We start from the raw sequence: 17,931 nt of genomic DNA on the forward strand, positions 1-17,931 counted from the left end.
CTCCCTTTTTCCTCCTGTTCCTATCCTCCTATCCTAATTCCAATTTATTTTCTTTCTTTTCTCTTTCTGCTTATGTTCCTTCTCTCAAATGCCATTAGTTTTAAAAGAAAGTGTTTACAGTCACTACCTCCCTATTGCTATTAGTTTGTTCTGTTCTTGGGAATATTTTGTTCTGTCTTCTCTTCTCTTCAACAGCTCCCTAGAGTTTTTGTTATCTTCCTGTGTACTCTGACCACACTTCTAACCTTTCTCTATCTTATATCCTGCCTCCCCAACTCCTTCTAAATCCCCATCTTGAAGAGTAAAAGTTGCTATATTGAAGAGTCTATTCACTATAAACATATATTGGGCTTGTCCTTGATTTTGATTTAATTAAAATGGTTAAAAGTGATAGATCAGTAACTACCACAAACTGTCATTTTGTAAGCTGGGCTTGATTCTATTGTGTTGCTGATTGTATTACTTAGACTAAGGTGTGATTAATCTAATCAGTTCTCCTTCCTGTTATAATAAAAATGATATTGTCTCAGAGACATTAGAAATGCAAAACCTAAATACAAGCTATATCTGGAAGATTAAAGTATTAACCCAGGAATTAAACCAAAGACAGTACCAACGACAATAATAGAAATGAGAAGGCATTAAACAAGACACAAACACAGACTTCCACCCCACCAAAGGGGTGGGGAAATGAGGTGGAAAAGTCTGAGGGAAATGAGGTGGAAAAGTCTGACAGTCCATCTGGACACCTTAAACCGACAGCACAGGAAGAAAAAAAAAACAGATGAATGAGGATCTGGAAAAATTCAAAACAAAAACAACTGCCCAGATAACTACAGAAATGCTGAGAAGAATGAAAGACATGATTAGAGACTCTAGAAGAGAAACAGATAAAAAAAAAATAGATGAGCTCAGGACCATGATGAAAACCATTAATGCTCAGCATAGGAAAGAAATGGAAACCTTGAATGCCAAACATAGGAAAGAAATGTAATCCATGAAACAGATTCAAACAGATATCCAGGAGATTAAAAACTATAGAAAGCATTCACAGCAGGATAAATGAAAGTGAAGATAGAATTTCAGATATAGAAGATAGAATTGTAGTCAGTGACCATGAAAAGGGAGATCTCTTAGAAACAGTAAAGGGACCATGAGAAATCAATCCAACAACTCTCATATGATGCAAAGAAGAATGGTATAAGACTGATAGGAATACATGAAAAAGCAGGAAGAGGTACAAATGGCATAAAAAAACTGTTCACACAATTAATGACAGAAAATTTCCCAAACAGAGGGGAAGAATTTGACATATAGATATGTGAGGCATATAGGACTCCAACTAGCCATAATAAAAAAAATCTACACCTAGACATATAATAATCAAGATCCCACAAACCCAACAGAAGAACAAAATAATAAAAGCAGTTAGAGAAAACAAACAAATCACATGCAAATGAAAGCCCATTAGAATCACAGAAGACTGTTCAACACAAGCCCTCAAGTCAAGGAGAGCCTGGAGTGAGGTATTCCAAAGGTCCTAACATAAAAAAACCTTCAACCTAGACTGAAGTATCCTGCAAAACTAACTTTCAAAATTGACGGGGAAATAAGATACTTCTGTGACAGAGAACAACTGAGAAATTTTATGAACACTAAACAGTCACTCCAAACACTTCTAAAAAATATCCTGGGAAAAGAAAATGAAGACCACAACTACATAAGAGCCAATAGAGCAACCATACCAGGCACAACAAGAAAAAAATGGGAGAGAGGGAAAAATAAAAAATAAAAGAACCAACAACAGGAAAATAACATGACAATGAAAAGCCAATACATAACAGTTATAACCATCAAAGTTAATGGCCTCAATTCACCACTCAAAAGAAATAGGCTGGCAGATTGGATTAAGAAGCAAAATCCAACAAAATGCTATATACAAGAAACCCACTTAATACACAAAGAAATGTATGGACTGAGAGTAAAAGGATGGAAAACAGTTCTCCATACAACAGGGGCCCACAAGAAAGCAGGGGTAGCTATCTTATTTGCATACAGACTAGATTTCAAACCAAAACTAATTAAAAGAGACAAAGAAGGCCACTACATCCTTGTAAAGGGAACAACACAAAAGGAAGAAATGACAATCATAAATATATATGCACCAAATACTAATGCCCCCAACTATACAAAACAAATATTAATGGATATGAAAAATGAAATATGCACTAATACAATTGTGGTGAGTGACCGCAATACTCCATTGACACAAATAGACAGATCATCTAGACAAAAAATTAACAATGAAATAACAGAACTGAACTAAGACTTAGAATAAATGGACTTAGTAGATGTCAAAAGAGTGTTCCACCGCACAGATTGGAATACACATTCTTTTCAGCTGCACACAGGTCTTTCTCCAAAATAGAGCCCATGATAACTTATAGAAATACTTAATGCAGAGGAAATGAAGTTATCCCCTATATTTTCTCATACCATAGTACAATTAAACTGGAGATCAATAGCCTAAGAAATTGCAAGAACTTCACAAACACATGGAAATGAAATGGCACCCTGCTGAACAAAAATTGCATCACAGAGGAAATTAAAGAAGCAATTAAGTCAGTTTCTGCAATTAAATGCTAATACAAATATCCTCATAGAATTGCTTTCTACATGTCCCATAGATTCCTGTATGTTGTATTTGTATTATCATAGAGGATTCTATGAGACACATAGAAAGCAATTCTATGAGGAAAATTCATAGCAGTGAATGCTCACATTAGGAAAACAGAGCGAGCTCAAATAAACAACCTAATGCTTAAATTTAAGCTCCTACAAAAAGAAGAGCAACACAAACTAAAAGCTCATACAAGGGAGGAAATTATAAAGATCAGAGAAGAAATTAACTCAATATAAACTAAGAGAATGATACAAAAAAATCAATGAATCAAAGAGTTGTCTTTTTGAAAGAATAAATAAAATCAATCAACCCTTAGTAAACCTTATCAAAAAAAGGAAAGAAAAGGCTCAAATTAATGCACTTAGGAATGAAAATGGTGAACTCACAACCGACCCAGCAGAAATCCAGAGGATCTTCAATATCTACTTTGAAAACCTATAATCCAATAAAATGGAACAGACAGAAGAAATGGACAGATTCTTAGACACATATGAGCTTTCAAATTTGAATGAAGAACATATAAAATGTCTAAACATCCCAAATACATTCAGTGAAAATGAAAATGTAATTAAAGCATTATCAACAAAGAAAAGCCCAGGCCCTAATGGCTTCACTGCTGAGTTGCACAAGACTTTTAGAGAATTATCACCACTACACTTTAAATTCTTCAATCAAATTGAAAGGGAAGCAATACTTTCCAAATTCATTCCTGTAAGCAAGTATTACTTTGATTGCCAAAACAGGGAAAGACCAAACCAAGAAAGAGGCCAATCTCCCTAATGAACATAGATGCAAAATACTCAATAAGATACTGGCAAACAGAATACAGAAGATCATCAAAAAGATCATACACCCTGACCAAGTCAGATTTATCCCAGGGATGCAAGGATGGTTCAACATAAATAAATCAATAAATGTAATACCCTATATTTACAGAATTAAGGACAAAAACCATATGATCATCTCAATAGATGCACAAAAGCATTAGACAAAATTCAACACAGATTCATGATAAAACCCTACAGAAAATTGGAATAGATGGTCTTTATCTCAACCTGATAAAGGCTATCTATGAAAAGCCAACAGCCAATATGATTCTAAATGGTCAAAAACTAAAAACCTTCATACTAAAATTAGGTACAAGGCAAGGAGGTCCACTGCCACCACTCCTGTTCAATATAGTTCTAGAAACATTAGCCCCAGCAATTAGACAAGAGAAATAAATAAAAGGAATAAAGATAGGAAACAAAGAAATTAAGCTGTCACTATTTGCTGATGATATGATATTCTGCCTAGAAGATCAAAAAATCTCTACCAAAAAACTGCTACACTTAATTGACAGATCCAGTAGAGTACCTGGATACAAAATCAACACTCAAAAATCAGTAGCCTTCTTGTACACAAATAACAGACTCACTGAGAGAAAAATTAGGGAAACAATTCCTTTCACAATAATATCCAAAAAAATAAAATATCTAGGAATCAATCTAATAAAGGAGACAAAAGACCTCTACACTGAAAACTAAAGCACTATGAGAAAAGAGAGCAAAGAGGATTCAAGAAAATGGAAGAACCTCCCTTGTCCCTGGGTAGGAAGAGCCAACATCATGAAAATGTCCATACTTCCAAAATTTATATGCAGATGTAATGCAGTCCCTATTGAAATACCAACAGTATATATCACAGAACTTGAGAAAACAATCCAAAAATTCATTTGGAACCAGAAGACACCTAGAATAGCAAAAGCCTTCTTAGGCAACAGAGACATGGCAGGGGTTATCACAATTCCCTATTTGAAACTATACTACAAAGCCAGTGTGATAAACACAGCAAGGTACTGGCAAAAAATAACAGACCCTAGGATTAATGGAATAGATTAGAAGATGCAGAAACAATACCAGACATACTCAGCTACCTCATTCTTGACAAAGGAGCCAACCATCCTCACTGGAGGAAAGATGGCCTGTTTAATAAATGTTGTTGGAAAAACTGGCTTTCAACTTATCAAAGATTAAAACTAGATCCCTATCTTTCATCATCTGCTTAACTAAAATCCAAGTGGATTAAAGATCTAAATATCAAAATATAAACACTAAACTTACTAGAAAGCAAGAGTAGAACTATAGAAGACATTGGCATGGGAGAAGACTTTATGAACAAATCCTCAGCAGCACGAGAACTTGCACAAAGAATCAACAACTGGGATCTCATTGTATTAAAAAGTTTTTGCAGTGCAAGATAAATCACCAATAGAGCTAAGAGACAGCCTACAATATGGGAAAAATTGTTACCAGCTGTTCCTCAGACAAAGGTCTACTATCTAGAATATATGAAGAACTCAAGAAATCATACCCCCCAAATGCAAAGACCCAATTTAAAAATGGACACCTGAAATGAACAGACTTTTCTCAGACAAAGAAGTAAAAGCAGCAAGTAAATATATGAAAAAATGTTCAACATCACTGGTCATTGGAGAGATGCAGATGAACACAGCATTGAGATTCCACCTCACCCCACAAAGAATGGCTGCTGTCAAGAAATCAACCAATAATAAATGATGTCAGGGCTGTGGGGAGAAAGGAACCCTTCTCCATTGTTGGTGGGAGTGCAGACTGGAGCAAACACTGTGGAAATCAATATGGAGATACCTCAAAGACCTGGGGATAGAGGTTCCATTTGACCCATGGTTGTGCTTGGTATCTTTCTGAAAGAATTAGAAGAATCATACCACAGTGATATATGTTCACCCATGTTTAGAGCAGCACAGTTTATAATAACTAAAACTTGGAAACAACCCTAATGCCCATCAACTGGAGACTGGATAATGAAGGTGTAGTTTTTCTGTAAAATGGAGTACTACTCAGCTATAAAACATGAGAAACTAGAAATATTTATAGCTAAATGGATGCACATTGAGGCTCTACTCTTAAGTGAAATCAATAGGAAACATTTGAGTAAACACCGAATACTTTCTCTGGTGTAAAAAACTAAAAGTGTAAATAAGGTTCAAATGGTATAATTGGGAGTGTGAAATAGGAAGAAAATGGCTAAAGGGGAAGTGGGAAGGGAAATAAGGGGGAAATGTGAAAAAAAGAAATAAAGGAAACAAAGTCTTTGTAAATAGGGAAGGGTCAAGGGGGTGAAGAGAGGGCAGGGATATTGGAAAAAACAAGAACCAAGATATATCATGTAAATGTGCAAGATCCCAGTGGTAAATGTAACTGTATTGTTTGCTTTAAATGTACCAATAAACTTACTGGGGAAAAAAGTGAAAAATTTCACAGCCCACCAGAGGAGCCACTCCTTGGCAGGAGTCATACCTCAGACCAAATTCTCAATCCCACCCCAAAGCCTAAGGCTTAAAACCCGCAACACAAAGCTGCCTGGATGCAATGAGCTCTTCTCATTTGGTCATTCCCACTCTGCTTCTTATTTGTATGTCACCTTTCTCTTTCAAATAAATTACTGATATTTCTGCTACTTTTGAGTGTCTGATCAATTCTTTGTTTAGGACATCAAGAGCCTAGACAAGACTTGCAAACTGATAATAACATCTAACCCATTAAAAGAGCTACTGGGAAACACAGATAAAGTGTTAGCATATTTTCTTTTATATTTTATGTGTATAAACCTAAAATTAAGTAAATATATAAGTATAAAGTTCTGTGACCTGAATATTTCTGCCCACCACCCATTTTTGGACTTTTATTAGTACATGTTTGCAGTAAATAATGATTACACTCATTGTAGAGAATTGGGAAATGTGCATAACACATTTCAATTATTTTTCCTCTTCCCTCTACCCCTTTATTTTGCTAACATCAGATTCATTTTATGTGCCTCATAAAACCTTAAAAATTTAATTATCATATATACAGATTATAAATCATACTAAAGGGCAAAAACATAATAAAACAAGTATGACAGTTGTATTAAGTCAAGGTACATTTTAGAGTCATTGTCTGTGCTATATTAAAATAACTTTTCAGAAAAATGGATACATATTGAAGATATACTCCTAAGTGAAATAAATAAGTCCCACATGTGTAAATACCAAATAGTTTCCCTGGTGTGAATATTCTGCAACAATGCATAAGATTCTAATAAGATTACTGACATTTAGAAATGGGAGGAAAGGAGCTAAAGGTGTAGGGAAGGTGTGATACGTAGGGGAAGAACAAAAAGGGAAAAGAAAAAAATGTGAGAGAATGAAAAGATGAAAATAAAGTGTTTGTAGATGGGGAGGGGAGGAGGGGGTGAAGGGAGGGCAGAGGTAAGGGGAAAAAAATGAGAATCAAGACTTGCCATGTAAAGGTACATGATCCCAACAATGAATGTAACTGTACTGTATCCCTAAATGTACCAATAAACTCAATAAAATAAAAAAAATAATTTTAAAATAACTTTTCTCTTTTTTCATTTTTTCTTTTATTTTATGCTATATATATTAAGATTTTCCTAAAAGACAAACCATGAAATATTTGTGTTGCTTGTTTACTTTTCTTAATATTATGGTCTCAGGGTGCATCCATTTTCCTACAAATGACTCAAATTTATTCTCCTTTATGGCAGAGTAGTACTCCATTGTGATGAAATACCACATTTTCCTCATCCATTCATTTGTGGGTATGTATGTATCACTGTAATATGATGACTTTAACTCTTTTATGAAGATACCCAGAAGGGGAATAGCTTGGCCAAATGGAATTTCTATGTTTAGTTTTTGAGAAATCTCCATACTGAGTTCCACAGTTGTTGTATCAGTATACACTCCCCCCAACAATGAAGAATGGTTCCTTTCTCCCCATAGCATCACCAGCATTTGATGTTGGTTGATTTCTTGATGGAAGCCATTCTTTCTGGAGTGAGATGGAACCTCAGTGTTGTTTTAATTTGCATTTCCTAAATGACCAGTGATGTTGAACACTTTTTCATGTACTTACTGGTCATTGTATATCTTCATCTAAGAAATGTCTATTCATCTCAGGAGCCCATTGGTTCTTTAAATTTGAAAGGTTTAACTTTTTTAGTTCTTTATATATTCTAGATATTAATCCTTTGAGGAGTAGCTGGCTGATTTTTTCCCCATTCTGTAGGTTATCTCTTTGCTTGTTTGGTGGTTTCCTATGCTGTGCAGAAGCTTATAAATTTGAATTGATTCCATTTGTTGATTCTTGATATTTTTTCTGTGCAACCAGAATTTTGTTCAGAAAGTCTTTGTCTACACCTATGTCTTCAAGAGTTTTACCCATTTAGTCTTCCAGCAGATTGTTTCAGTTCTAATGTTTAAGTATTTTATACATTTTGATTTTAGTTTAGTGCATGGTGAGAGATGTGGGTCTAGGCTCAATCTTTGGCATGTGGATAGCCAGTTTTCCCAGCACTATTTGTTAAGGAGGCTATCTTTCCTTCAGCAAAGGGATTTGACCCCTTTGTCAAAGATAAGGTAGCTGAGTGTCCCTGGAGTTGTCTCTGTATATTTCATTCTGTTGCATTGATCCAAAAATCTGTTTTTTGCCAATACTATGCTGTTTTATCACTGTAGGTTTGTGGTATAACTTTAAATCTGGGATTGGGATGTCCTCTACCTAACTCTTGTTGCCCAGAATTGCTTTTGCTGCTCTAAGTCTCTTCTGGTTCCACATGAATTTTAGGATTATTTTCTCCAGATTTGTAAGGAATATTTTTGATATTTTTCTTGGATTTGCATTAAATGTACATAACAGTTTTAGAATTATGGCCATTTTGGTGGTATTACTTCTGCCTACCCAGGAACAGGAGATATCTTTAGATTTTTCTGGTATCATCTTTGATCTCCTTTTTCAGAGTACTATAGTTTTCATTATAGAGGTCTTACACTTACTTGGGTAGATCAATTCCTAAGTATTTCTTTTTTTCTTGATGCTATTGTGAAATGTATTATTTTCCTATTTGTGAGTTTATTATAGGGGTACAGGCACTTTATTAATTTTTTTTACTGTTGCCTTCATATCATGATATAGTACTGAATTTGGTTATTAGTTTATGAGTTTTTTGGTAGAGTTTTTGGGGTCTGCTACATAGAGGATCATGTATGTCATCTGTAAATAATAATAATTTAAATTTTTCTTCCCTATTCATGTCCCTTTTATTTCTTTCTCTTATCTAATTGCTCTAGCTAATAATGTGAGAACTATATTGAACAGAAGTGGTGATGGTTGACATCCTTGGTTTTTTTTTCCTGATTTTATAGGGAACATTTTCAGCTTTTAACCATCTAGTATTTTGTTGGCCATTAGTTTGTTATAGAGGGTTTTTATCAGATTAAGATATAAAGAGCTTCTATTGCAATTTTCTTCAGAATTTTTTTCATGAATGGATGATGGATTTTGTCAAATGCATTTTCCACATCTATTGAGATGATCGTGTCATTTGTGTCCTTTCTTCTGCTGCTAATGTGGCATATTACATTTATTGATTTGCCTATGTTGAATCGTCCCTCCATCTCTAGAGTGAATTCTACTTGCTCATTGTGTATGGTCTTTCTGATGATTTGCTGCATTCTTCTTTTCAGTACCTTATTGAAGGTTTTTACATCTATATTCATTAAAAAGATTGGCCTTTAGCTCTCTTTTTTGGTTGGGTAGTTTTCTGGTTTTGAATCAGAGTAATTCTTACTTCCAGGAATGATTTTAGGAGTACTGTTTCCCTTTCCATTTCATTAAAGAGTTTGAGGTATATTGCCATTGGATTTACTCTAAAGTCCTTATAGAATTCAACAGTGACTTCATCAAAACCTGGGCTTTCCTTTGTTGGTAGTTGTTTATTATTATTATTACTATTATTATTATTATTATGTTATTTATTACTTCTTCAATTTTGCCAATATAGGATTATTTAGGACTTTTATATTTTTTTGATTCAGTTTTGCTAGTTCATATGTGTCTAGTAACCTATCCATTTCTTCTGAATTTTCCATTTTATTAAAGTATGGATTCTCAAAGTAGTCACCAATAATCATTTGCTGTGTTTTTCCAAATTCAAAATTAGGCAGAAGCACATAAAACAAGGTTCTAATACCCGCTGTCCTACAAGCCTACTAACTGATTACTTTGTTCTCATGCTTTGTCTTATTTTATTTCCAGTCCTTTCTAATGACTTTGCTCATTATTACTCAATCAGCACACAGGTGAATAATTCTAAACAAATATGGTAAACTTTTTCGATTAAAAATAATTTCTTATAAATCCATAAGCTATGAATAATAATGAATGGAACAAAGTTGTGAACATTTTATTTTAGGTCATGTTTAAAATTATTTTGGATCTAACAACTATAATCAAACAAGTGCCCCTAATAAACTGATATTTTTGTCTAGCTCAAGGTCAATAAAGTGATGGTAAAAAGCACATAGAAGAAAATTATATGATGATTTTAAAAGATGTCTGCAAATCACTGAGCAGATCACTGTTACCAAGAGGTAGGATCTTCCTGCTATAGTAAGTCCCTGACTTACAAATATTTAGGTTGTGAACTTTCACAGATATGAATGGATCTTGCATTACAAATATTCATTGATGCCAACAAATCATGGAAGTAGCTTCTGTGTCTGTCTGACATTGTCACAGTTATGCTGCTGTGTGCTTACTGTACAGTGCAATAGTGTACAGTATTTTTGTGTGTGTTTGGTGTTTTAAGCTTTACATTGTATATTTGGGTCAAAGGTGTATAAGCTTCACTTTTCCAACCTTATGAATGAAAGCAACTTTGAGCATTTTCCCAGAATGGAACTCATTTGTAAGTCAGGGACTTACTGTACTTGAACCTTGTATGTGGACTTTCATAATTTCAATGTATAGGGTACAGTAGAACTGTGCTATGTGAATTCCAAGGCTAGATCATAATATGTCATATAGCTTCCTCCTTATTTACATGGGACATTTGCCTTTGAAACCCTGAGATATCCATGTTGAATATGCCACATGTAGACTCTTTGATGGATATTCCTGTATAGGTCTCAGCTGTTCCAGTACTCAGATGTTTGTATCATCTACATGTTTTTAAACTCATCTAAACTGAGTCATCTCTGAGACATGAGACATTGTACAGCAAAAAAAGAGTAGTCTTTGCTCTGTGCTGACTTTCTAATTCAGAATCTGTGAGCATAAATATCAGTTAAAGTTTACACGAATTTTGGAGTGATTCATTACACATTAATAGATAATTAGAAAAACCACTTGCCAGGCTTCTCAAGTGATAGCCATAGACTCAAAATTGTCATTAAGCCAATGTGTAATCAAGTCAGCCAAATAAAGATGGGGAAATATGAGAAAGGGTAAGAAAACAAATATGGAGTTCTAAATCAGCAGCTAATTTTTGAGGAATGATTTTCATGTAAACTTCTGTATTACTGATGTCTCCTGAAAAAAAAAAAAGAATATTTGGCATCTGTAGGCCTGGATTGTCTCATGATAACAATTGAGAAGAGGCAAGAAGAGACTCCTATTTTGGTAGGACATGTGTTCTCCAGTTCAACCACATTCCTGCTTATCCAGCTTCACTCATACGCACCGTATGTTCCTTCTAACCTTCTTAGCTGCAACATCTGAACAAGGCTTGCCAGATTCTAGGACATTTCTAAGTCTAAGAACTGCTGAACACTCCTCCAAACAATCTATTTGTCCTCTGTTAGGAATACAAAGTGGTAAAAATGTGCATTTTTGCAGCAGAGCTGTCTAAATGCTTCACATTCAGGGAAATCTTAGAAATTCCTATGATTTTATATAGGAATATATATATATATATATGTATGTATATGTGTGTATATATATATACATATATATATATGTATAGTGCATATGTGTGAAATATATTGAGTGTCTTTAGTTCCAAATAATACCACCTTTAGAGAACAAAGAAAAATGATATTTTTTCTGGCCAAGCAAATGAAAATATACTTTGAATGGTTCAAACATATTTTTATACACAAGATATTCTAACATGGAATATAAGTATCCATTGTCTTCTCTGAATTCATCACTATATTACTAAAATATGATACAAATTACAAGAACTCCCAGCAATAAGCTATACCAACTTCAACTTTCAACAACCATGTATGAGTGTGCTCATTTGTCCACATACTCATCAACACTAAGAACTCCTGATCTTTTAAATCTTTGTTTATTTCACTTTATTTCAGATTTCTTTGTTTTGGGTTTCAGTTTTGGTTTTTTGAGACAGAGTCTCAGTATGTAGTCCAGGTTAACCTTGAATTTGCTATGTAACCCAGGCTGGCCTCATACTTGTGGTCATCTTACCTCAGCTTTCCAAATGCTGGGATTACACCCATGTGCCACCATGCCTAGTTGATTTGTATGATTTTTTTATGAAAATAGTCCATATTCTCTTACTCTCTCATGTGAAATACACCAACAGTTTCCATTCACATTTAGAATAAAAATCAAATTTTTACAGGGAACTGAAAGATCTTACTATATGACATTGTTCCTGTCAAGTTCTCTGCCCCACCTTCTACTAGTCCTGTCTTTGTTCATTAAGATTTCTTTGTATTCTCCAAAAGTACTACATTGTTTCTCACCTACAATATTTATTAATCCCTCTGCTTGAAATGTTCTACCCCTTTCTCTTAGCTGGCTTCCTTTGTCATCCAGGTCCCCATTTAAAATTCATTTCTTCAGGAAGATTTAGGCTTGAATTTTCAGGACTAGTCAGCAAGAGTCACAGGAAGGGTTTTGGTAGGCAAAAATTCAAAAGTACACGCTCAAAGAAATGGAGTCTGGGCCCTTAAGAGGGAGAGGCAATGATTTTTCTGGAACTGGGATCATTTATGTCTTTCTTGAGGGGGTAAAACCCCATGAAAATGTGGCCCACCCCCACAGAAGGCTACTTAGCTCATTTTACTGCTTTTGTTTCTTCTACCCTAGTGCCCCAGGAGAGGTTCCCAGGTTCTTGTATGCAACAAATACCAGAGGACCACAAGGAAACAGTGGCAAAGTTTATTAATTGGGAGAGGTCACGCAGGTGAAAGGAAAATAGCAGGAGTGCAGAAGGTGCAGGGCTTTACATGTCCAGACTGCTTTCATATACCTCTTATCCAGGTCCTCCAGAGCATGACTGGCAGCATGATTGACATGGTACTGAATCACGTCTGCTTGGACTATTATCATTTACCATAATTAACTCTGTTATACTTGCATGTATAAGATGCAGTCTATACACATGAACTTTCAATGAGCTCCAAGGAAAGAAAGGTTACTCTAGGGTACACAAGGAGGTCTAGTGTGACTGCATCTTGATTTGGAATTTTCAGAATTTTCCTTGGTGGGTTTGGGGGTTTTTGTTTCCCTTATCTGGACCACCAGGTGGTAAACCATGAGGTAGGCTTAAGGGTTGGCCCTGAGATATCACCCAGGTTTTAGTGAATAGAGGAAAATGGTCTCTTCACTCCCAATTGTGCTGTCTCCATTATTACCTTATAAACATTTTTAAAAACTGGATTTCAAGTTTGAAGAAAGGAGCATCTACAATCATGATCCTGAGTTTTTAGCTTCAAGTTTAGTTGTTTCACCAATCACCTGCTTATTTCTAAAATTTTTGAAATGTTCACACTGAAAGGTAGATGGCTTTGGAACTAATTTCTGCATACTGTATATGTAGATTCTGAGTTCATTCTAAGAAAGTATTTGTAAGGGTGGTTTGGAAGGAAAATCAGGGAATAAGAGGGTTTCTCTCGTGATGGAGTAAAAAAAAAGGGAAGGAAGGGAAAGAGGATTTTTAAAAAGGAATTAAGACGTATTATATAGATTACCAACTTCCCATAAACAATGCAAACATTATGTACTACACACATGTACTAATAAACTAAAATAATTTTTAAAAAACTTTCAAAAAAGTATATAACATCTCAAAGGAAAATAAAAAATACAGAAAATTACATAAAATGGCCAAGATGTGAAAACTGGACTTCTCCCAGATTTACTTTAGATCATTTTTAAATGCTAACTATATGAAGCAGCCTAGAGAAAATATTTCTGTGCAGTACAGTTCAGCATAAACAAGCCTTTTTTGTTGCAAGATGAAGTATTTCCTTAAAAGTGAAAACTTCATAATTTCTGAGTTATGCTTCCTTAAAAAAAGGGAAATATATACAGCCCACTCTACCTCAAGGTGTGTATGTGGGGAGGAGGAGCAAGTTGGGAGGGGGCAGTGGTGGATGCTGTAGATCCTTTCTGGCAACCAGAAAAAGAGCAAATACAACCTCAAGATGGTGATGCTATTTGTAGACCCTTGGATCAGACAGAAACAAGATGAGTAACTGGCGGTGTGCAAAGGACCACAGCATACAAACAAGCGGCAAGGGGACAGTACGTGCATAAGCCTGGGATTGGTACGCTCCTGCAGCAGGGGCTGCCAGCAGTCGGGGGCCAGCTCGCTAGTGACGTGCACTCCTCACGTGACCCTGAGCCGCAGAGTTACGTAGCCTTAGGTGCAGTCCTCACTCTCGTCTACCTACCAGCTCCGCGCTTCCCTGCACACAGCAGGCTGGCACTGGGCCTGGGAAAGCGGAGCAGGTAAGGGCCCCTGGGCCCTCGTGACGCAGCCAGGCAGCAGCAGCAGCAGTTTGCCCACCTGGCGGTGAGTGCAGGAGGACCGAGCGGCAGGTCTCTAAGCTTTTTCTAAACCCCAGCATCCTTGGGCACCCTGACAGTGGGGGTGCAGGGGCAGCTAGAGTGCAGGGGGAGGGATGATAGAGCAACTCAGAGGGATGGGCGATTACCCTGTTTGTAAAAGCTGCGGGGGAGGGGGGAGCGGAGACTGGGTTTGTGGAGCTAGGGCGCTGCGAGGAAGGGAGGAAGTGGACAAGGCGCAGGGGCGGGGCGGGAGCCAGTGGTGAGCGCTTAGTTGCTGCTGCCGGGCTCGTCCCACCCACCTGTCTGCAGGTTTGTGGGGCCCAGGCTCCAGGCGGCGCTCCTGGCAGCAAGAATCTGGAAAGGGAGGAGGAGGAAGAGGAGATAAGATAGGCCCAGGTCGTTGCAGGTGGGGGCGTGTGGAAAGCCCAGTTGGAGACTTCCCGTACCTCCCCCTCCTTTCCTTCCTTCCCTCTTCCTACCCCATTTCCGTCCTCCATTTTGATGCCTGCAGAGGTCTGGGAAAGGAAAAATGGTGGGCTTTGAGGGAGGGTAGAGGAGAAAGTGGAAGGAGGGGCTCAAATTAGAGACCCCCTAGAGTCGTGTGTAGCTTCTAAGATGGGGGAAAATGACATTTAGAAGGAAAAAAAAAACTGTGATACATATCAGGGCTCTGAAACCTGGTTAGTGCACCAAGCATTCATTCTCTCTCCTTGCCCTTGTCTCGCTTGTGTTCAAAGAAAAACAACCAGAAAAAAAATTTCATCATGGCAAATATCCACCAGGAAAACGAAGAAATGGAGCAGCCTATGCAGAATAGAGAGGAAGACCACCCTTTGGGAGGAGGTGAAGGCCGCCAGCCTGCAGGAAATAACAGACGACAGTCTCGCCGACTTGCCCCTAATTTTCGATGGGCCATACCCAATAGGCAGATTAATGATGGGATGGGTGGAGATGGAGATGATATGGAAATGTTTATGGAAGAGATGAGAGAAATAAGGAGGAAACTTAGAGAGCTACAGTTGAGAAATTGTCTGCGTATTCTTATGGGGGAGCTCTCCAATCACCATGATCATCATGATGAATTTTGCCTTATGCCTTGACTTCTACCATTTTAAATGAGATTGATACTGTGATTCCCACTGTTTTCATTGCATTTTCTTAATATGCCTTTATTGATCTATTTGCTGTGAACTTTCTGTTACTTCCATGTGTCTGGTGGGTCTTGTGTTATTTACCAGCTTCTAATTGGAAATTGCTTTACACGCATCTAAATTTCTGTCAGCAGTAGAATTTTACATATTTGCATGGAAAAATGTGAAGTTAATAAAGTACTTAATAAGCTATATATACATGTATTGTGTCCTTTAAAAATGTATGTATATATAAATATAAGACATGAACCAAAAAAATCAGTACACCAGAGTGTTAATTGGGGCACATATTTCTCTGGTAGAATGATAGGTGATTTTAATTTTTCAATGAGTATTTTTAGTGTAGTACAGATACATAGTAATTACTGGCTCAACAAATAAGAGTAAACACTCCCTTTATTATAAATACATTCCTTTAAATGGTTTCTTTCTCTTTGGTGATATAGGGAACAATGCTTGTCTTACAAGGCTGCTGAGTGGAACAGACAAGGTGTAGAACTATATTGGTCTGGTTCCTGTCCGACTCTCCACCATTTAATGGAACCCAGGTATTTGCAGAGAACTGGAGGGTGTTCTCACTCATGCTCACAAGTCCATACAATAAAAATAAGTAGATTCTCCCATGCCATTCTTCCTCTATTACTTGAAATTCTCCTTATCTTTGGAGTATTAACCTGTTAGACACTTCTGCTGAGTTGTTTCTGTTCTTATTGGTGACATAATTATAGTCCTCAAAATAACTGAACCCCATTATTTATCTGGAGTTCCTATTGAGCCACATCTCCCCTGTGACCTCTGTAGAAGTGTGAAGAATGCTTCTATTTACAATTTTAGACATATTTTTCACTGGAGCACAAGTCCTATGGTTCTTGGGCTTACATAGCTGTTTAACAAAATACTGTTTCCTGGTTTTATTTTTATGCCCCTCCTCTTTGAAGAACTTAGACATGAATGTCCTGGGGTGTAGCTCAGGTGTTTCACCAGGTTGTGCCTAGAATTGTATTCCAGCAAGATTCCATAACATAAATAAGCCACAGCCTTTATTTTTGCCTGTGTTTCAATCCTTTGGTTTTTCTCAATGGAGACTCTTGCCAGGTGTCTTAGTTATGACTTTGTTTTTTTGGAACAAAATACCCCATCACAAGTTAAAGGAGTAAAAGTTTAACTCAAAGTTTAAAGAGATTTCAGTCCATAGTTGGCTGGCTCCAAGGAAGACCAGCGTGGCATAGGGTAATGGCAGGAGAGAAACAGTTCATGGTGTGGTAAGCAGAAAGCAATGAAGCATTGAGTCTTTTCCCTTTTATCACATCAGGCAACAAGCCTATTCAGTGATGCCACTCACACCTAAGGTAGGCCTTCCCATCATCCACACAGAAAATTATGCTAAACCTATCATTGGACTGATTTAGTTATCACCCCTTAATCCATATTCAGCCACCTCTGGAAAGCCTCACTTATGATAATATATAATTATATACTACAAGATCATTATACATATTCTGATTATGCTGAAAATTTAGGCAATTATAACAAAACTATAATACTTAAAAATACTCAAGATACCTCTTGTAACTTTTCTCTCCTTTTGTTAAATTGAGGTTACTGGAGTTTGAAACACAAGACTCAAGTATGTTAGGCCAGCACTGTCCACACTGAGCTAGATCTTCAACTCTACTTTTGTTCTATATTTAGTCATGCTAATGTCAGATGCAGAGCCTTTTATGAGAAACACGCTGCCTATTTCAAAGTCCCCTGCCTAGGAAACACATTTGGCTTACCATGTTTAATTATTTTTTCTTTTTTATTGAGGATATTGGTACAATCTAGGTGTACAAATACAGTTACATTCATAATTGGGATTCTGTACCTTTACATAATAGGTCTTGATTCTCATTTTTCCCTTTGTCCCTGCCCTCCCTTCACCCCCTCTTCCCCTCCCCATTTACAAACACTTTATTTCCATTTTTTCAGTTTCTCATATTATTTTCCTCACCCTTAATACCTTTCCCCCACCCTTCCCACTTTCCTTACACCTTTAGCCCTTTACTTCCAATTTCACATTATTAATTGTCTCATTAGGATCCTGTGTACTATTATAGTTTTTCACACCAAAGAAACTATTCGGTATTTCAGTTAAAGAAATCTCTGTATGAACATTAAAAATAGGGAATCCTAAAATAAAACTAAAAAGGAAAGTAAAAGAGAAAAGGCAATGATGTAACATCAAAATAATCCTTAATTCTGGAGATGAAAATGGTCCCTGAACATATTTAAATTGATTCTTGCTCTTATAGTCTTATCTTATTCTTTTTTCATTATTTAGAGAATACTTTATTAGTTTCTGTAATCAAACCCACGTAGATATGACCTTACATTTTTAGTACGATGTGTTACCCCTGTACACATGGAAAAAAAATAAAATAAAATAAATTAATATTTCTAGACCTATATGGTTGTCCATTTC

At 36.4% G+C, this 17,931-nt stretch overlaps 1 protein-coding gene across 4 annotated transcripts; it reads left to right on the forward strand.

The window, feature by feature from the left end:
* Window positions 1-14,148: 14,148 nt before the first annotated feature.
* Window positions 14,149-15,701, forward strand: Bex3 (brain expressed X-linked 3). 4 transcript variants are annotated; one of them, XM_033760318.1, is made up of 2 exons: window positions 14,149-14,256; window positions 15,054-15,701. In XM_033760318.1, exon 2 carries the CDS (start codon window positions 15,081-15,083, stop codon window positions 15,414-15,416), a length of 336 nt encoding a protein of 111 aa, XP_033616209.1. In that variant the 5' UTR covers window positions 14,149-14,256; window positions 15,054-15,080; the 3' UTR covers window positions 15,417-15,701. The 4 variants fall into 4 exon arrangements, with proteins under 4 accessions (XP_033616209.1, XP_010617073.1, XP_010617072.1 ...); XM_010618771.3 differs by having other exon boundaries at window positions 14,233-14,320; window positions 15,054-15,698; XM_010618770.3 differs by having other exon boundaries at window positions 14,237-14,346; window positions 15,054-15,699.
* The last annotated feature ends 2,230 nt before the right edge of the window (window positions 15,702-17,931 follow it).

Source organism: Fukomys damarensis, unplaced genomic scaffold (genome assembly GCF_012274545.1).
Source record: "Fukomys damarensis isolate Sample0158 unplaced genomic scaffold, DMR_v1.0_HiC HiC_scaffold_39, whole genome shotgun sequence".
Classification (NCBI taxonomy): domain Eukaryota; kingdom Metazoa; phylum Chordata; class Mammalia; order Rodentia; family Bathyergidae; genus Fukomys; species Fukomys damarensis.